Here is a 20,977-nt window from a genome sequence, read left to right on the forward strand (position 1 = left end):
AGCCTCTAGAAGGTATCCTGCTGACGCCCTGACTGTAGCCCAGTGAGAGCCTTTGTATAGTTCTGGCCTCTGGAGCTCTGAGGTAGTAGATGTACGTTGCCCTAAGCCTTCCAAGTCTGCGGTAACTTGTTAGAGTAGCAGTGGGAAATAATACACCTTCCCTGTCCCCTAACTCTTAGGCCTGTGTTTATCCAAATCCTATCTATCCTTCCAGATGTTGCTCAGATCCCACCTTTCCTCAGAAGCCTGCCTTTCCCACATTTCCACAATGTGTCACTGCTTGATTACGGCCCTGCTCCTTGTCAGTTGCCTCAATTACAACCACTTAAAAATATGTCTGTGTTGTCGGCCCCCATCAGATGGTAGGTTCACACAGGATGGAATCATAGCTTCCAGATGTTGAATCCCCCACTGTACTATTTGTAGCATGTCTTCTACTATTAGGGGTACAAGTTGGCTGGATTGATATACTGGCTACATCACAGCCAGAAGATAGGGTGCCATGACCCCAGGGAGGCAGGTCAGCCTAATGAACTACACCAGGGCATCGCTTGGTAACCCTCTTTCCTAGCCTCTGTGTCTGTTCTTCTGAGGGAACTGGGCCTTGCCGGGGGACCTGGACTCTGTGTATATAAAAAACAGAATAGAGCTGGGGAGCTCTATTTGGACGGGTGTGATAACCATGAGGGAAAATCCCAAGCAGGAAAATGTCAGCATATGCAACTCTGCCTCAATTTCCTCTTTCACTATATTCCCGTTTTCTTGGCCCAGAGTTTTCACTTCACTGGGGCTGGGAAATTGAGGACAAGGGGTCAGGGAGGCACAGGTGAGGGAGGATGTGAGTGCATGGAGGGGGTGTGCATGTGTGCATGTGTATGTGTTTGTATTTTTTTTAATGTGCATGTTCTGTGAGGCGCAGGGAAGGAAGGGGGCTTCAGGAGAGCAGAGGAACTGAGTATCTTAGCACCTGCAGAAGCAATCACTAAGTGACATCACTCTCAGACTTGACTTTCTATCTGAGGCCTGGCTACAGAGGCACCAAAGTGCAGGTGATTCTAAGATGCTTTCAGGAAAGGGGAAGGCACTTTCATGAATAAAGCAGAGCTTTTCCCCCCTGCACATTTATTAGAAGAGAAATAAGCTACTTAGAGGGGAAAACATATTTCATTTTAATTGCACTTCTAATGAGTACATTTCTCCTCCCATATGCATATCATGTTTAATTCAGTTACTGTTTTCAATTTCTCTCTTACCAGCAGATAGCTTTGAAGCCAATTAAAATCTTTCAGTTGACAACTATAGCTGCGTTTACGCTTTACTGAAACGAAAACTGTTTCTGAAACAAAGGTGGACTAAATAAGCGAAGGTATTAGCTGCAATGCAACACAAATCTTGGAATGATGACATGGCTACTCCACAATCCACCCATCTTAATCCCCCACTTTCCAGGTAAGGAAGGGTCTGGGAACAGTGAAGTCATCTGCTCAGGGTCACACAGTCAGTGGGTGGCAGAGGTGGAATGGGAGTGAGATCCCCCCATTTCTTGGGGCTGAGGTCTTCCCATTGTGCCTGGCTGAAGACAGCGCCTCAGTAAGAGAGACGATAAGCTATCTCACCTCACCAGAAGAGGAGAAACTCCCTCTGTCAGTTCGTAAGCCTGTTGGGGGGCCTATACAACGTTTATATATTTTTTTAATAGGCTCTCAGAATTGTGAGAATGAATATATATCTGAGCGGTCTTAGTAGACCCATACACTGACAAGAGTGAAGTCACAGTTTTAGTAACTATGGTGGAGGTCTGGATACGTGAATTCAGGGTTAACCCTTGAAGCTGGAATCACAGACAAGCCCAGCAAACGTAACAGCTGAAAATATGAGTACAAACTGAATGGGGTCTATGTCTACCTTATTTTGGTATATTTTTTATTTATCTGTTCACCCAAGCATTGTACTATGCAGCTGTTCCAGGCTACTCACAACACTTGAGCTAGAGGAGCCTGCATGGAGTCCTCAGTAGGCCACAGGACACCCTGGTATCAGCTAGAAGCACACCCCAAATCTTCCAGGATCCCTATCACGGAGGACATGCAGCTGTTCTGCTAAAGGCCTCCTGGCCCCTCTGTCGGACACCTGGCTAGGTGAGGAACGGGTTTTGGCCCCAGAAACATTTTCTTTTTCTTGTCACAATTTTAGTTTTAAGTAATTTGTATGGTCAACATGGTGCCTGAACTCACGACTCTGAGATCATGACTCATATGCTGTACCTGCTCAGGCAGCCAGCCACCCCCCCCCCCGCCCCGAAACAACTAATATAATATTTTTATTTTTTTTACATCTAATGTTTTAAAGCGCTGGATGATGAGGTAGCCCTCAGAGATGAGCAAGAATGTTGTGGGGTGGGGGGTGGGGTGGTGAGCACAGGGCCCTGGCCAATGTGCATGCACAACCCACTTTGCCATGAGCCAAACCTAGGGGTGCAGGGAGGTAGGGGAAAAAAAGTGGTGACGTGGAAGAAGCATGCAGTGAAGAAGGCTGGTCCGTTCTGCCTCGGGGTTGGTGGGAGGCAGCGAGAGCACAGAAGCTCCCAGAAAGGGATCTCCAGCACAGCTTCCCCTCCCGCAGCCCTGCCCTGCAAAGAGAGCCCAAAAGATCACCACTGTAGCTGGAATCCAGGGTTTCAAAGAAAAAACCTGGCTCCCGACTTACAGACAGAAATAAAGCATGCTCCTAAGTTGGTCACAACAGTTGGTGTGGCGTGTACTGTCAGTACTGAAGGATCTCATTAAAATCCTAATGAAAACCAGGAGCTGAGAAGTCTTCTGGGACAGCCCTATAAAAGCGTTATAGACGAGTAATTTCAACCCGACGGCCAGGCATCGCAATGGGACTCGCTGGTGAACAACGATGTGTCTTACATGGCAAATGATTCCACTGCCTATAAAATGATACTAGAGTCTAAAACCCGAGCTACCCTATATATAAAAGGGAGACCAGTGTCTTCAGAGCAGGTGAGCTAGTAAATGAGCAGTCAAGCTGGCTCAATTTCCTGCTCAAGTGCACCAACCTGTGAGCCTGGCTTTTTCTCTCTTCCTTTTATTTTCTACATCAAGATAGCAAAAAAAGGACGTCCCAGGAGTCTTCTCTAGGGCTCTGCAATCCAATCCAAAGCCATGGGGCACGAAGACAGGCTTTCCTGGGGAGGTGCCTCCCTGAGGCTAGAGCCCGCTTACCAGCTACAAAGGTGTCTAGGTCTTCCCTTCCCAGCGCTCAGAGGCAGAAAGTACCATCCATCCATTAGACTGGCTCTGCTCCTGCTTGGAGACTCGCCCTCCGCCGTGGCACCCACCCTTGGGAGACCCCGGGGCGGAGGGCCCTGCAGCGCTGTGGGCGCATCGCTGACCTACCTCTCAGTTTCTTCTGCCAGTTCATTTCATTGAAGAGGTCCTCGGACCGCAGGAAGAAGTCATTGATCTTGCTGCCTTGCTCATCCCTCTCAGTAGTGTAGTATATTCGCAGCTTCGACTCCTTGGTTAGGAACTCACATATGCTGGGCACAGGAAACACAATCTGTTCCATGGTTCGGTCTAACCTGACAATCTAGGGTGAGAAAATGAAGGAGCTGAAGCAGCCATTTCCAAAACTCTCTCACTAAGGATCTCTGCTAAGGTCATAGGCTCGGCATTCACGGGTGACTGTAATACAAACCTGTTCTTGAGTCTTCTCAGATCTTCTAACCCCCAGACTGGGCTATGTCTCTTAGATTTATTTAAAAACAAAACAAAACAGTTTGGGCAAGTCTCTAAGAGTTGGTTGTTTTGTTTTTTTAGCCTGAGATCCATTGTTTTCACTGTGACTAACTTTTGTCTTGAACGATTTACACTGTGTTTTGTGCACATATCCAGATGAGGCTCTTGACTAGGGCTGTCTGACAGAACTTTCCATAATGACAGACTGGCCCTACATCTGAGCAATTGCCCCACGTGGCTAGTGCAAGTGACCCATGGAATATTTTAATTTTAATTTAAAAGCCACACATGGCTTATGACCACCATACTGGATGGTGCAGCAGCGGCCTGTGGTACAAACATCACCTAAACTTTTCTAATAGCAGAACTCATTGTTGTTGTTTTTTCCTATATAGGAATTTTAAAAAGAGGCCTTTGGTTTATCTATTGCATTGTCCTCCTCTTGTCACAGCATCTAAAACGTACAGTGCATGAACTAGTATGGCTGTTTAACACTGGTGTAGTGTCCAGTGCTCTTTGAAGCAGTGCTGTGGGGCCCCAGAGTGGACACCTCACAGGTTTTCTCTGTGCCCTTCTAGAGTGGCTCAATCTCCGGAGAGGAGGCAGTCTGGGCAGCACTGTTCAAGTTCTAGGACACTGTACTTAGTCACCACCCTGGGGGTTAGGGATTTCAAAAGAGGTATGGGTTGTAGTACAACAGGGTCATGACCTCTCTCTATTCTTCCTCCCCAGAGTCTGGAGAAGTCAGGTGAGGCCCAGGGCCTACGCCCTCTACAAGAAGATCTGGTTCTCATTCTTTCAACGGTTTGTTCCCTGAAACAGCAAGAAAGGTGACTCAGGTCAAGTTGTAGTGGGAAGCTATCTCAGATGTGTGACAGGTTCCCCTAGCCCTAGCCCTATAAGTTCTGGGAGACATCGTCTTTAGACCAGTGGTTCCCCAATCTAGCTGGACATCAGGTTGCAGGAAGCTTTACTGTCATACTGATTCAGTCCTTCCGTGAACCTCATTTAACTGGAATTATGGTATGGCGGGTTGGAAACTGGAACCTGCACATGAACCAGCTCCCCCTAGGTGACACTGCTGTACAGACAGGCCCAGGGACCCATTCCACAGTCTCCTGCTATTAAGAGCCTGCCTGCTTTGCACAGCCAGGTGGGTCCTGGATCTCCCTAAGCTGAAAGAACATGATGTGAGAAGTGTTTCTGAAATCCAGGGGGAAAGGAGGCTTCCGGGCAAGAACGGAGTCCCAGACTCCCGGGTTACCCAGCCTAACTTCCGAAAGCGAAGAGACTCTATAGGAAGCCCCAGGGAGTAACTGGGTATTCCCTGGCTTTGCACAGGTAACTCCTTCAGGAGAGTGGAAGAAATGGGCAGCTAGCTAAAGGCAGGATTTGAGAGCTAGAGACACCAGGCCTGGCCATTTCTCTCCGTCATTTAATATCTGCCCACATCTACTTTTCAGGAGACTCACAACTGGGAGTCAGGAGAACACATTCCACTCCTTCCCCACCTTTAAAAGGCTGAGTGACCTTGTTCACACAATTCTCAACCTGATCAAGCTTCAGTCTTCTCTCCAGTGAGTGAAGAGCTCTGACATCCTATATTGCAAACACCTAAAGTTTGTCTTTTAAGAGCCCCGTAAAACAGAGCTGGCCTTACCATCAAGCTTCTCATCATTAACAATATATCAGGGGTATTTGCCCACATGCACTGTCATGGTCAACTCATCAGTTAAATGATGCATTTTATTAGGACAGCCCAGACGCCTGAGTTATCAGGTAAGAATATATTCTTAAAGTCTCCAGTCTCCATCCTGAACAATTCATGCGGCCCAAAGGAGTCTGTTAGCCCTTCAAAATCTTTGTTCCAACACTGATACTGAGTTTGTGTACTCTGTCCTTAGCTAAACAAAGCACGCCATCCTTCACTGCCTAGAGCCTGGAGACAGAAGTCCGTGTTCAACACAGGTAACAAAATGCACTCAAAGGCTCTGGGGTCAGCCAGCGCTGGATTACATACGATTCCAGCTCTGCCGCTGAGAGCCGGGAAAATGACACAACCTCTCTGAGACTTATTTCAGCATTTCGCCATTCGCTAAATGGGAGATGGCCCTATTAGGCTACAGAGGATCAATAAGTTATGTTCTGTGTATGTGTGTTTAATGCAGATCCGATTGCACCACTCCTCTATGTATGCTTTCTCTTCCACACGGCTCTTCTAGTAAATGCAGACTTCTTGCAAGGATGGTGGACAGGATTCTGCAGGATCCGGGGGGCTGCCCATGTGGCTCACTGAGTTTCAGCTCCTCACCCTCACCTAGCGCCTCCTTCCTCAGGGCCTCCACTTGTCATTCCCCAGGTCTGCAAAGCTCTTCCCTCTAGGCTCTGCCTGTTTCATTCTGAATCTTCCTAAAGTCTGTGCTTGGACATCATTCCTTAGAACACGCTTTTCTGACTGCCAGAGTCTCCAGCAGGTCCCTCTGCTGGACTTTCCTATAATACCTTCTACTTATCCTCACAGCCTCGTCAGCATTCATGACCAACAACTGTTGCTCACACGGATGACTGTATGTCAGCCCCAGGACAGCGCAGAGCCCACTGCAGGCCCTCACCCTGAGCTCCCACTGCTTTTACCTCTATCTGGGCCGTGTGCTTGGCATAAAATTCCAGAGCTTCATCTCCATCCACTTGGCCACCAGGTTTCAACATGGTCTGAAGTTCTTTGTTATGCCGAGCCAACTAGAACACACATACGGAAAACAGGGGAGTCACTGTCTCATCGCAGCAGGCACACATGCGCTATTTTCCAAGCTGGGGTATAGAGAAAGCATCATAACGAACGGCAGGCAGAGGAGCAGGGGTGGCCAGAGGCTTGCTGCATCCCGTCAAGGTGTGCTTGGCACAGTGGCTATGAGGGACATGGGGTTTTCTGTACAGCCACATGGAGTCTCCACTCAGAATGTTCTGAAACCCTCTCAGTGGCCAGCCACAGGTAACGGAAGAGATGAGGGGCAGGAGCCTGTTTTCTATTCTTCTGCCAGCATGCTGTATGTAGCAGGGCAGGCCAACCTCCTGGCCCGTACCATGGGTGCTTTATCCCTCATTCCTGCAACTGAACAAGGTGAAAGGGACAGGAAACACAAGCCTGGCGCAGAGGTACAAGCTGCCCACACATGTCAGCAAGCTCAAGGCTCATCAGACTCCAGAAAAAGAAAGTATCTTCAAAAGCCCAGCCACTTGGGAAGAGAGTTATGAAACAGCATTTTGGTGCCAGGGTGGGATACTCCCCTCCCCCCAAAAGCAAACAAAAAGAAGTCATAACGACAAGTTCGTTCCCAAAGATTTCTAAGTGTGATAGGCAAGGCGGCCGAGGTTTCTTTAAGAGACTCATCAATATTTATGAAAAGCCTAAGACGCCTTTCAACCTTCTCCAAACACAGCCATAAACCACCAAAGTGTCAAGGCTCAGCGTGGAGGCTTTTAAGAAACGTGGGGATTTCCAGGGCCATGACCCTTCCGTGGGAAAACAGGAGTCCTGGAACTCGGTACACTGCATCGGATTGCCACTAGGACCTGTGAGCCACATTATCACGAATACAAACAGCCCTAAGTTAAAACCTTAAAGGAAAAGCAAGTCGAAGCACACGTTCACCTTGGAACTCTGGCACTGAAGGCCAGTGCCAACTGGCTCTGGGACCTAGAGAGAGGTCATACCTGATGAGCTAATATGTAGATATTGTGCCCCACATTCCTGGGGGAGGCAGCTCCGTCCTCACCGTTCTCTCCATCCTCAAATTCCACTTCACCTTGCATGTAGGCTTTCTTGATCACTTCCACCTGTGAAGAATGGTCAAACGAATAAAGCTCCTGTTTCAAGGAAGTCCCACAAAGGACTGGCATCTATAGTCTCCCCTTCTGGGGCAGACAGTGTTCAGGAAGCTCAGCATTCTTTCCTATCAGGTTTGGATCCAGCCTTAGAATCCTTCTCAATACTGCCACGGGCAGTCACTACCAATCACCTTCCCCCAAAGCGAGAAATGGAATGCATTTGCTGTAGCTGGACCAAGAGCTCTTCTATAGCCGACCAAGGGGATAATGGTTATCAACATCCCTTGAAACAATAAAATATGACACAAATGTAGACTAGAAGCCAGACCTTTCCTATCTATGCATTTCCTCTTGCCTTCTTCTCCCCAACCCCCAACCTTTGCCATCTCAGGAAAACCTAGTAAGAAATCCACTAGCCTTGAGGAATAGCTGGTCAGACTATTATCTCTGATTTCACATTCTTCCCTATCCACATTCCTCTGTCCCTACTCCATGTAAAAATAAAGTCACTAACAAATAACATCTACTGGGGTTGTTCCATGTGCCAAGTACTGTGTTTAGAATTTCAACATTTTTGGGGGGAAATTTAATGTTCCTCAGCATTTTATGAAGTGTCAAAGATTCCCATTTATTTTGGATGAGGAAACAGACTCAGAGAAGTGAAGAGGCACTCCTAAAATCACATGGCTAGTGAGCTGAGATTTGATCTTGAATCCGCTACCGAGGACCCATACGTGCTGCTTGTTTCATGCTGCGAGCACACCTCCTAGTGCATTTCTGTAGCAGTCTCATTGTTCCCACCTACCTGAGTGCCCTACTCACAGTGCCCGGGAGCTGGATCTGCTGCTCCTCTCTCAATACTTCCCCAGTGCCCAGCACATTGCCTTGGACAAAGTAGGGCCAGCCAATATTTATCACATGAACAAATCATTTAAGATTTAATCATTCAAAGAATAAGAACAAAAATGCCTTTAACCCCTAAGTTGAAGTGGAAATTAATCACTTTCTTTGATGATTCAGAAGGCATCTCAGCCTCCTGCATTGCCAGAAGGCCATTCTCTATTTTTCATTATCTCAGAGCAAGCATGCGGAGGGTCACACATTTCTATACTCACATCAGGTCAGGCCCTGAAATAATTTTAGAGAAAAGACCCTTGAGAGGCTCGCTCTCTGAGCTGGATTTCCTGTTAGTTCTAATACCAAAATGAATAGACATGTTGCACGGGATGTGGGGGCAAGAATATAGATGTGCGCACACATGCATGTGCATGCACATATATGCAGGTGTGTCCTAGACATTAGAGTTTCTCTTCTATGTGGATTCTTAGAACCGTATTTGTTCCAGGAAGCCTTTGACTCTTCCTGTGAGCTGGGAATGATGTTCTCCAACCACAAGGGGGCCACCCAGAAGCCTGTGGCACCACAGCCCTGGGTGTTCACATTACCCACCCACCCACCCCCCCACCAAGATGGGGGCATGTTGTTGGTCCATGAGAGTTGGAATGAGGTCTCTGTGAAGTCATTCTGTCTCTACTCATGAGGGATGCCTTGAGCGCCCCCACCAACCCCTCAGTTACATAAGCTATTATATAAACTCAGAGATGGTGTCCATCTCAGGCTGAGAACTCATTCCTGACCTCAGAGATCAAAGAGCTGGGCTCACTGTTAACTTTATTTCAAGGGATACATGAAGGGACTTTAGCCCAGCCCCCAGTGCACACAGGTCACCAGGCGACAGAAAAGTTTTAGTGTTCTCATTTACTTCTGTCAGTTACAGTTTGTGTGGGAAAAAGTCCAAACAGAGTTCTGTCCTCAGCTCATTTCACTGTCTCCGAGAGCTGCCAGGTTGCAGCACTAACCCTCACCCTGGAAATCACAGCCCATTGTGAATATCACCTTTCAAAAATAAACAAAATTTGTTTTTTAAGAAAAAACAAAACCCAAACATTGGCACCCAAGGAAAACCCTTCTGTTGCCCAGACTATTGGCCCCCGGAAGAGATGGGGATTCTTTAGAGCAGTAGCCAATGAGGAAAAGGAGGAGAAAGGAGCTCTACAGTTCACGGGGGTGGAGGAGGGCGGATGGTGTGCCGGGTGCTATGTCAGGGGCCTGATTCCTAGTCCTCGTTTAGTCTTCAGAATCACCCTCCGGCCAACATGATATTATCATCTTTTTAGGGATGAGACAACAGTAGCTCAGAGCGGTCAGGTGCCCGCCCAAGGTGACCTGGCAGAAAGGGAGAGCTGTGGACCTGAACTCCAGGTTGCTAGGCCTCCAGTGCACTCGCCGCCCTGGCTCTCAAGAGGGGTAAGGAGGAGGTGAGGGCGGGCGGCGGCCGAATGGGGCTGTGTGTGCTCTCCTTAGATTTCTAATCTTTGGCATCTTTAAGAAAACTCAAGGAAACGGATTCTCTTTCTGCCACAAATACTGCTCTGCCTCTGCTTGGTGTCACGGCCAGGCCATCGGCCATCTACTCACCAGTTCCTTCGGCCGCATGTTGTAAAGTATCCTCTCTGCGTTCTCGCTGTCGTGCCTGCTCTCCATGATGGCCAGCAGCAACTTGGAAGCGTTGTTCTAATTGGACAAACAAAGGGAGGAGAAAATGGAGCGGAGCAGCTTGGGGTGGCTGGCCTGACTGTGTGTGCCCAGTTGCGGTGAGTGCTGCATCCTGGCTGGATAGACAGACGTTTCATCCTATGGCAGAGCCACGGGTCCGGTATGGCAAAACTCAGCTGCACGCGACAGGGAACGTGCCACTGCAGACCCCAAAACCGTAACTGCAGAATCTGCTTTGGGTCACGGAAGAGCATAATCGTTTGGGCATTGCTCTCCCTAATGTTAGTTGACACAAATCCTAATGGAAATTGGGAACTTAAACATGGGTGCTTGTGGGTGTATTGGCAACCTTATGATGACAACGGTCAGGAAGGACCGCTACATGGACCCATGATGCCTTCGGGGCAGGTGTGGCTTTAAACCTTGTTATTCAGCCTTGTGGGGCAGAGAAGGCAGGCAATTAAAACAGTACTGTTCTTTTTTTTTTTTTTTTTTTTTTTAAACAGTACTGTTCTTAAAGTATTACAATCAGCTCTCATAACCCCTAATATTATAATGAGAGTATAGCTGATACCAGTTAACAAAAGTGACCCAAAAGAGCACTGTATGCATGCCAAATCCAAATTTCCCATTACATTCAAAGTTTTCACGTGCCCATAACCTGCACTTCTTGGCTTGACCTCATTTTAGATCCTGGGCCTAGGATAACCTGTATGCTGCTTTGTGTATAGGATTGGAAAGTTCCTGCTATTTTGCATAAGAGGGGGCAGTATTTTTTTTCCTTCCCAAGTACAGGTCAGAGGCATTCAGTCAGGATGCTGTGGTATCAAATGGTGGCTTTTCAGAGCACACAGATCTCTATCGCAATCCACAGATTGTTTAGTTGAAAAAGTCACTGCAAGGGTGATCAATAGCCCATAAAATTCTGTTCATTTCAGGCTCTCATCATATACATTCTGATAAATGGGAGCCAGGTGCATGAGCTTGAATGATGTTCAAGTCAATTCTACAACACATGTGGTCAAAGGAATTAAAAATAGTAGACTCACAAAGAAATCCATTTAAATCACACATCCAAGTCAAATTAGCTATCAATTTGGACTCTTAGTTATAAATACTAAAGGAAAAATAAAAATAATGGTGCAATTCTTGTGGACTTTTGTGTTAACACCTTCCCTTAATGACCTTTCTTTCCCATGACACTGTTTATGCAATCGACACAGATCAGCTTTTCAGCTAAACCCTGCAGTTATAGGCAGTTCTGTGACAGTGACAAAGTGCTTACTGCTGGGTACCGGTGTAAGACAGAGGACAGATCTCAACATGCCCCAACATGGGAATGGTTTAAAAGGAAATAGCTCAGTGAGGCTAACACATTTTGAAATACACTCCGGACACCGAGAGGTCTTTGGACTATTAAATAATCTTTGGAACCTCTAAATGCAAATGAGGGTTTTCTTCTTTGGGGATATGCTTAAGAAATCAATATTGGAGGTGGTATCCCGTCCTAAGACCCTTATTTGCAGGGGAAGACTGAATTTTTGCATTTTAGTCAGAACCTACAACATGGATCATTCATTTAGTCTCAAAGAACTGCCTGTATTTAGTTTTGCAACATTGATCGTCTCACGTGTGGAAGCAAAACACAAAAGTGACTATTTTCACATGCTACTGTCTTTTGCTTTCAATTCCTACTTGCCTTCAGTTCTAACACAAGGTCCATCCTCTTCTTTCCCAAAGGATTGATGTCATTGAGGATCAGAGCTGTGATGATGTCAATGCCATTGGATTCATGGGTGGCTATGCAGTTCTGAGGAAACACACACACACACACACACACACACACAGACATTTACACAAATGCTGGTCATAAATCAGATGTCAAAAGCCAACAGGCTGAACTGCTATTTCAACACAATTCTTGCCACTCCCAGTAATGTCTCAAGGGGAGAGCTGCAAATTTTCCGTGAGAAAGTGGTAAAAATAAAAGACAGATGAAAATCGCTAGTTTCAGAATTAACAGTAAACAGCAGGAAAGTCCCCATGCACTGTAACTGATAAATTGCTCGTGTCTAATCCAAATAGTGCAGTAAGGTTGGCTTTTGTTCTTAAGGGAAAATACGGTGTGTGACTGATTCTGGGTTCTGAGCCCTGTTTTCCCCTTTAAAGGTGTGTTCCATTCTCTCTATAGCACTTGGTCTTCATACTTCATATTCTCGCTTAAGGCCTAAGCCTGGAAAACACGTTTCCTGTTTAATTCACACAATACTCAAATTAATCATCTTCCCCCAGGTAAGGGTCCCCATTTGCAGCAGAATCTACTCCAATATGTTCCTTTTAACAGACCTCTGTTTGGCAGAAAAGCAAACTTGAGATTATAAGGAAATTCACTTACATGTTAGATAAAACCTTCTTCCCCAAGCCTGTTGTAATTTTTCTTGTTCCTTTTCATTTTAACTTTGACTACACCATCTGTCTCATCAGCGAACCAAGTAAGGAAAGTGGATCCAACACATGCTAACCTCATATTTATAGCCAACTATGACCAGGTGTTTGATACACAATGAGTTGTCCCTTTTGTCAGCCACTCTTCTCCCCTGAGTGAAGGTCCTGGCCTTGCTCCCCAAGTAACACAGTGTATCACACCTTCACTATTCAAATGGATTTAGAACTGGCAATTTCAGACTTAGTCTATCCCCTTCAGCCAGGATGAAGCCAAAATTAGAGTTAAAAATCATAATCATCACTAGTACTAATGCAAAAACTCACAAAGTCTGCAACAAGTCACAGATAAGCAATAGACATTCTACTGAAGATATGATTGAGTTCCCCTCTAAAAATCTACTTCTTGAGAGGCCAACATCAGGACTGATGGGGCTTTCTTTTCTCTGAATGTCTGTGGTGTTAAAAATCTCAACTGAACGTTTCCTCATATTGTTCAAGCTGTCTTGTGGGTAACGAGGTTTCTCTCTCTAGCTAGGTTTAAACCTTTTCCTAGCATTTAAAATAGAGCCCAGCCTTCTGGTCTTTAATTTAACTCCAACTTTATTATCTACTCCTAGTCAAGTTACCCAAATTTGGACAATCAAACAAAATCAAGCCAAGATATGCTATGCCATGCATGGATACCAAGGACAAGCCTGGTAATGTCTCTGATTAGGCCAGTTCTGAAGCATGATAAAGCACCATAGCTCCTCCTTGACTGCTGTATAAAAGACCTCCAGTTCTAGTGACTTCCTAGGCCAACAGGCAATGTTATGTGACTTCTGAACTAGTTCCTGTCAACATTTCCAAAATGATGAACAACTTCTTTTTCCCACCCCCAAATAAAAATGGAGGTACCTGGTTCTCATGGCATGGTCCTTGACAGTATTCAGTCAGACTTTCCAGGGTTTGGTTGATGAGGGCTACGTTCTTTTCATTTATATAGAGCCCGAGAAGACCAAGACCTCCAGTAGTGCTTCCACAAATACAGTCCAGGAACTGCAGCGTCTCACACACCAAATTGTAGTTGGTCTTGTTATTTTGGCAACGAAGGAAGTTCTACAATTAGGCAGTCCCCAGATGGCGGGGAGGGGGGGCGGTAGGGAGGGGGCAAAGTCAGAGAGAAGAAAGAAAAGGTCATTCATATGGCCATTTTGTTAGTATTTAATTGGTTGATGCCCTCAATTGATCAGCAGTTATGCAGAGAGATATAGCACTGGAGAGAAGAGACAGCCTCCATGATGGTCAACTGTGGATTTGGTCTATGGCAATGGACACCAAACACTGCAGCTTATTCTCCAAGGTGCTTTTCTATGTGATACTGTGTAGGAGGGCTCCTCCTTGACAGACACCTAAAGCCTTTTTGAGTTCCCCTTTCTCTTTTTCCTACTCCAGTCCATGTCTCTCCCACTAGGTATTAGGTTCAGAGGAATTTGACATTTCAAAGGGCAATGCTTATGTTTAGAAGATGATGGTGTAGTCTGGATACTGAATGCCCAGAGTCTAGTACTAGGGATGGTTCATCACAAAATAAGGTGTTACAGGCTGACTTAAGCCCATTGCCATGGTAGAAACTTAGGTTATCTTTTATGGCCATTCTCATGAATTATTAAAGGAAGAGGCAAGAATGAGTAAATGTGTTCTTATGTGCATGTGCCCAAACAGATGTCCTCCAGCTAAACCCATAATGTTAACAAGAGACAAAAAAGCACGTACTTCCTCCACAAAATCAAGTAAACCACATTCAACCACCTCACAAAGCAGAATCTATTTTGATGAAGAAGAGATTTTTGTCAGAGACTCTTAAATCTCTTCTTGAAAAGAAGCAAAAATTAACTGCAAAAATTCTTTTAAGCAGTTATAAAAGTTACATGTTTATTTATCACAGAAGACTGGTACTATAAAAAGATATAAAATAAATGTGACCTTTGACATGGTAGTAATTCCACTTCTATAAAATACTGACTTCTAAAAAAAAAAAAATACTGACTTCTATTCACAAAGTATGTATTAGATATTCCCTACAGCACTGTTTGTGACAGTGAAGAACTGGAAACAACTTAAATGTCCATCAACTGGGGAGTAGTTAGATACAGTATACCAACATCATCTAATATTACAACTTAGAAACACTATGGTAGGTCCATATGTGCCAATATGGAAAGATGCTACCTGCTTGAGGGCCCAGTTGAGCTCCTCATCCTGCAGAGAAAGAGGGAGAAGTCTTCAGGAAGAGGGCAGGAGAGAGCCCGGCTGTCCAAGGCTGAAACTCATAGCATGGCTCTCCAGGCCATTTACTTCTCAAAAGAAATGAGACTCAAACTCATACTGCTCACACCATGCCCCCCTCTCTGCTCAAGGACATCACGGCTGCCACCATGCCCCCTTTCCTGCTCAGTAACATCACTGCTCCCACTATGCCCCCCTTGCTCGGTAACATCATCATTACCACCATGCCCCCCCTCTGCTCAGTGACATCATTGCTACCAACATAACCCTTTCTGCTCAGTGACATCACTGCTCCCACCATGCCCTTCTCTGCCAGGCAGCAATGAGCTTCTTCCTATTCTTCAAGCACTCTTCATTCTCTTTTCTCTGGGGCTTTAGGCACACCATTCCCTCTGCCTATCACTCTCCCCCGATCTCTACCCTGATGAACTCCTCTTCCTTCAGGATGGAGTCCCAAGCCATTTGTTTCAGGAAGCCCTCCTGAGGCTCCATCCTGACTCCAATGAGATCGGAGAATGGCACACACCTCTCTTAGCCCTCCTTACATTTCATCATGTGCTTATAGGGGTATCTGTCAGCTTCACCCAGGACCATGCTGATAGCTTGAAGTGTCTGGCAGCTAGCACAGTGACTGGCACATGCCAGGTGTGTCATAAACACTGGCTAAAATAATCTGAATTAAATTGAATGGATAGGAGAAAAGGGGACTTGTAAAGTCCTCAAGCCTATTATGTTTCAACTACCCATGAAGGTTAAGTGGCTGCCCTTTCTTGAAAGCCTCTCCCATAGCTTATGGCCTTTGCAGAGTGTCAAGCCAGAATCTCTCCTTCCCTAGCTGAGATCCATTTCCTTTGTCCTCTACAAAAATAGAGGGATGCCAATCACTAGGAGGCTAACAGGGACTCTTTCTACATTCACGGAGTCGATTTCACCCTTTGCACACACCACCTTGCCATGTTTAAGCTAGGGAAACACTGTTCTTTTTGTGGTTTTCCTTGGAGGGCCAGGGATCAAGTCAAGATGGGTGAATTAAGAAAGACTTCAAGCCTGTTCTCATACAGATGTCAGTAGCAAGAGACCTGCATTCCTTAAGCCAGATGAAACAAGCCAACCCCTCAGGAGAAAGATAGAAAGCACAGGCAAAATGTCTCAAGAATAGTTCTTCCCATTCTTACCTCTGTGGACAAAGCTTGCTTAAGGCAGCAACTGCCTGTTTGGCAAAGCCAAAGGCAGTGGCCTTATCTCTACTAAACATTTACTAACAGGAAAGTTAAGGTTATAAATATGACAAGAAATGCTGGGCAACTTCAAAAGGCCAGATTCCTTCTCTCTTGGAGCTTATCTGTACTTCTTTATACCAGGGGTGGGGACAGTAATTCTGTCATGATGAGAAGGTCTTCTCCTCCCTTTAGTACACAAGAAAACCCTGACCCAGAGATCCACCATCTGTTCTGGGACTCTGCCAACAGGGTGGCATTCAGAGTAGGTGAACCCCACTCAAAACTATCATTTTAAGAACCAGATTTCTACAAATGTCATCCTATCAGAGCAATTTTATCAACATCTCAGTGTGTATGACACAGTGGGAGTCTTTAAAGATGATTCTAACCTTCATTTGTGAACCACTGGTTCAGATCATTGGTTTTCCAACTGGTCCCTGCATCCTAAGGGATTCCTGAAATGCAACACCTCTCAGGGCCCTGGTAGGTAAGGGAGGAAAGGAAAGTTCTCACACTCTGTAGTTTCTTACTCTGAAGAGAGCAGCTTTGCTCTCATCTGCTTTACTTAGTACATTTCTGCATAAGATCTTAAAGGATTCTGTGGCCAAAACCAAAAAAGTATAAAACCATTGACATGGATAATGCTTATGATACTTTCAAAGATTAAGTTGCTAAGACTTTTAAAAAATATATTAAAATATACCATATGCTTTCCTTTCCCCTAGTACTATTTTCCACAGAGCGATGTGTTGGAGAATCAAGTTTTGGAAAGACTCATTAGAAGGTGCGTCTGTCCTCGGGGTTCTTAGCGTCTTAGTTCCAAGGACAGTTTTGTGAAGAGCTACAGTACGAAACTAAAACTGAAAACTTCCAAACAGGAAAGGCAAATTGACTCAATGAAAGCATTACTCTACTTCCACAGCGGACGCTGGGTATGGTGGTAAAGAAGGAAAATCAGGGGGTACAGTGGAAGAGTCAGAACAGGTCCATGAAAGCAGACCAGGCTGGAGACAAGCACATCAGGACTGACCCTCTGACATTCGTGGATGGATTCTATTCCAGTCAGTCTTGTGTTAGCTTAGAACTCGGCAGTTATCAAGTCCTCTGACAAGCCTAGACCCAGCATAGTGGATTGGTTTGCCTGCTATGAACCCACAAAACCCCTGGGATGATACCACTATGGTACTTATCATGCTGCACAGCATCTTGGGTTTCCCCGAGTGGCTCCTGCCTGAGACTCTCAGCTCTGTATGGGAAGGGGTGAGGTCTCTGTCACCACCAATGCCGAGCACAGAGCAAGTATTCACCCAGATGATGAAATAAACATACATGCATAGGCACGGTCTCAACCCACTTCCCTTTGGAGCCCAAGGTGGGTGGAGACCAGTAACAGCAGTATGAGGGAATAGTACAGGGCAGTGACCACCAAGCTCAGCTAGAAATAGCCCCAGGAGCAGGGAGGTCCCTCCATCCACAAAGATGCCACAGTTGGCTTTGCTTTCTTGCTGGTGGGACAGCCTGGCTTTCCATGGTGTCATTCCCACTCCCTTGGCCAGTCTCCCTCATGACTAATGGTGTACATATGGAAGGTGGAGAGGGCACAGTTGGCCTGCAGACAGAATGCCAGCCAATGAGACAACAAGCAATCCCTGGATCTTTGAGTCATGAATACTTTGTTCTACCCAGCTGAGCTAGGCAGTCCCAGTGATCTAGGGCCAATGTGGTCTAAGTCCAAAGTAGGAATATTTGAGCAATAGGCAAGAAAAGAAAAACAGCCAGAACCCCACACTCAGACATAGGGATCAAGCAGGGAAGGTCAATGGAGGAAATGAATGAACAGCAATGTGAAAAAAGAGCCCAATGGGGCCTGTAGGAAATTCTTTCATTTTTAAATATGGGCCATATTTGGCTGATGGATGACCTTGAATATACCTGCCTTTTCAAAGCTCAGGCTCAGACCAATTTGATTAAAATTAAATATCAGTGTAGAAATTATTAATACTGCAAACTTCACCCAGTTCCTTTTCCCTGTTCTGTCTTACTGTTTAACAATGTATTTTCTTACTCAACTTATCCAGGCACAGATTATATGGCAAGGTTGAAGTATGAGTGATTTACGGTGGCAGCCCCAAAGGGTCTGGCCACAGGTGACATGTGAAAGACCATCAAATCACCTGATGAATAAAGTTGGGAAGGGAAATATGCACCTTGTCTTTGCCACTGCTTCCTTTTCACACCATAATTATACAAGTAACTGAACTACCACTGTCAACTTGTTTATTTTAGGAAGAAATATTCTATCTTAGTGGAGTTGTTCAGACACACTTTTGTTACTAATCCACAATCCCTTTTAGGCAGAGAGGGGTGTTTTTCCCAAAGCCAGAAGCAAAACCAGGCAATGGCCAAGGACCTGGTGCTCTAGCATGTTTTCCCTGGGGAGTGATTGGCTCCATAGATCTATGCTCATTCAGTAGAAAGAAACATCTCTGGAATCCATCCTGAGCCCTTTCCATATAGGCTTTGCTGGTGGGGAAACTGTAAGGGAGAAAATATGCTATCTTAACATGGTGGTTGATCACATGAGTTCCACTGTCAGACGGCCTGGGTTCAAGTCCTGGTTCTCTACTTTATGCCCTGAACCTCAGTTCCCTTATCTATAAAATGAATATAATGATGTCAGCAACACTTAGCATCCAAGATATCCTAAGTGCCTGATACCTCAGCCATTGTTATCATCCCAACATCAATAAAAAAGTGAACAAAAGATTTCTGGAATAATCAGTTAAACACATATATTTGGGCATCTATTGTATAAAACCCTGGAAGGCAACTTCATTTATTCAACCAAAAAATATTTAATAGGACTTTCTACGTATCAGATTTTGTAAGTCTAGTATATTTAATCATTCATCTGATTCATCAGAATCATTCGTGCATCCATCCAAGTCTTACCTATGGATCTATGTGCCAAACAGTGGTAAGCTACCACATACCCATATTTCAATATGTACACAGTAGGTACCTATACTGGTGAGCAAGAGATTTGGTTCTTGTCCCTGTGGAGATGGTAGGGAAGAAGGACAAAGAAACATGTCAGTTGCCCAGATGTCAGAACCATCCTTGACTCAAGGAAGCTGGTGGCAGTGAGGGGAGCTGGTGGCAGTGAGGGGAGCAGAGATGTCTGAGGAGCTGTAACTCCCAGGGGCCAGCCCTCACCTGCAGGTCTCGATTGTGGTTTTCGCACAGAAGCTGTAGGAACCGGAGAATGGGCTGCATGATGGTGATGACCGCGCTCATTTCCAGCTCATCCTTGGTCTTATCTGCCGTGGCCTGGGCACCTTCCCCGGACTGGTAGTGGTCATCGGGGTCAGCCTCCCTCCTGAAGCTGCTGAAGGCTTTCCTGGTGGCAGCAGAGGCTTCCAGGAGCTGATCTCGGGCCTCTTCTGTTATTTGTGTCGAGGGCTCTTTGGCTAGAATGCAAACATAAGACACTCAATGTTGCTGAGTCCTCAGGAGTACTAGCCACTGCACAAAAGATAACATTAGAAAATGTAAGTCCTTGTATTCACTAGAAATCTTTAAGGTTAGCCAAACACTCCAAGAAGTCACTTCTCTTAGTCCTTAGGATTAAAACGGAGTCATGCTCTGCCCATTGGCTCATGGCTCTCACATTTCACCTATGCTTATACTGTTTTAGAGGAAAAGCTTTAGTATTGGCTCTGTCAGCCTCACAAACCTATGTGGCTCTGGGCCTTAGCATCCTCATCTGCAAAACGGGGAGAGCATCAGTGGATTCTAACTAGAGAAGCCTCTGAGAGGGTCAACATAACAATGACCGCAACCCGAATTACTGTTATGGTGACAATTGATTGAGTGGTTCCCATCAAGTACCACAGCATCAAATCCTCAGAGCAACTAGGCATCAGAGTGAAGAGTGAGACACTCTGTAGCCAGACTGCCCCTAGGTTCAAATCCTGACTCTACTGCCTACTCGCTGTATAGCCTTAACAAGGACATTTCAACCTCCGCTCCTCAGTTTCCCCATCTGTAAAATGGGGTTAACAATTCTATTTTACAGGGTTAACCTCAGTTCTACATGAAGTAAAGGATGTAAAGGACTTTGAACAGTGTCTAGTTCATAGAGAGTAACTCAGTAAATGTTAACCTTTCCCATTCTAGACCAGTAGTTATAAACTAGAGCTGATTTGGTGCCCACTCCCACCCAGGGGACAATTAGCAAAATCTGAGGACACTTCTAGTCGGCTGCAGGGCAAGCTACTGGCATCTACTGGGTAGAGGCCACATATGCTGTTAAACATTCCACAGTGCACAGGACAGCCCCTCCAGCAACTCATCCTCCAGATACCAAATGTGCTGTGTCTGAGAAGCCCAGTTCTAAACCTGAAGAAACAGGCTCAGAGTGGCTCATTAACCTCCTCATAGCCATTTGATTCCAACACTGGTGCATCTACCTACTTCCAAGTATGACTTCTCTTTGAGTGATGAATGATTTCATTCATTCATCATGAATGAAAAGCTTTAGAAACTTCCAAATAATTTCGAAAATAAGGGGGAATTTAAGTGATGGATACCCAGTTTAAAATGTGTGTCCTTTTTTTTTTTTTTTAAGATTTATTTATTTGAGAGGGAAAGAGAGTGAGCGAGCAAGTGTGCATGAAAGCGTACAAGCACTGGGGAGAAGGAGAAGAGAATCTTAAGAAGACTCCCTGCTGCACACAGAGCCTGATGCGAGGCTCAATCCCACAGCCCTGAGATCATAACCTGAGCTGAAATTAAGAGTCGGACACTTAACCGAGTAAACCACCCAGGCACCCCCAAGGTGTATGTCTTCTTTAACTTTTCCTAACATTGAATAGAAAATTACAGGAAAAGATTATAAAAGTAGTTCCTGCC

The 20,977-nt window shown here is 45.5% G+C and overlaps 1 protein-coding gene across 11 annotated transcripts in view; it reads right to left on the minus strand.

Annotated features, from left to right (window-relative positions):
• Positions 1 to 20,977, minus strand: part of ITPR1 (inositol 1,4,5-trisphosphate receptor type 1) — a 318,713-nt gene that overhangs the window by 51,366 nt on the left and 246,370 nt on the right. For all 11 annotated transcript variants that reach the window (XM_025451109.3, XM_025451124.3, XM_025451147.3 and 8 more), the window contains 7 exons: positions 19,280 to 19,533; positions 13,473 to 13,673; positions 11,830 to 11,940; positions 10,053 to 10,148; positions 7,461 to 7,583; positions 6,381 to 6,485; positions 3,405 to 3,597 (listed from right to left, as the gene is read on the minus strand). In XM_025451109.3, coding sequence (XP_025306894.3) covers positions 3,405 to 3,597; positions 6,381 to 6,485; positions 7,461 to 7,583; positions 10,053 to 10,148; positions 11,830 to 11,940; positions 13,473 to 13,673; positions 19,280 to 19,533 — 1,083 coding nt within the window. The remainder of the gene's footprint in view (positions 1 to 3,404; positions 3,598 to 6,380; positions 6,486 to 7,460; positions 7,584 to 10,052; positions 10,149 to 11,829; positions 11,941 to 13,472; positions 13,674 to 19,279; positions 19,534 to 20,977) is intronic.

This window comes from Canis lupus, chromosome 20, assembly GCF_003254725.2.
Source record: "Canis lupus dingo isolate Sandy chromosome 20, ASM325472v2, whole genome shotgun sequence".
Classification (NCBI taxonomy): Eukaryota; Metazoa; Chordata; class Mammalia; order Carnivora; family Canidae; genus Canis; species Canis lupus.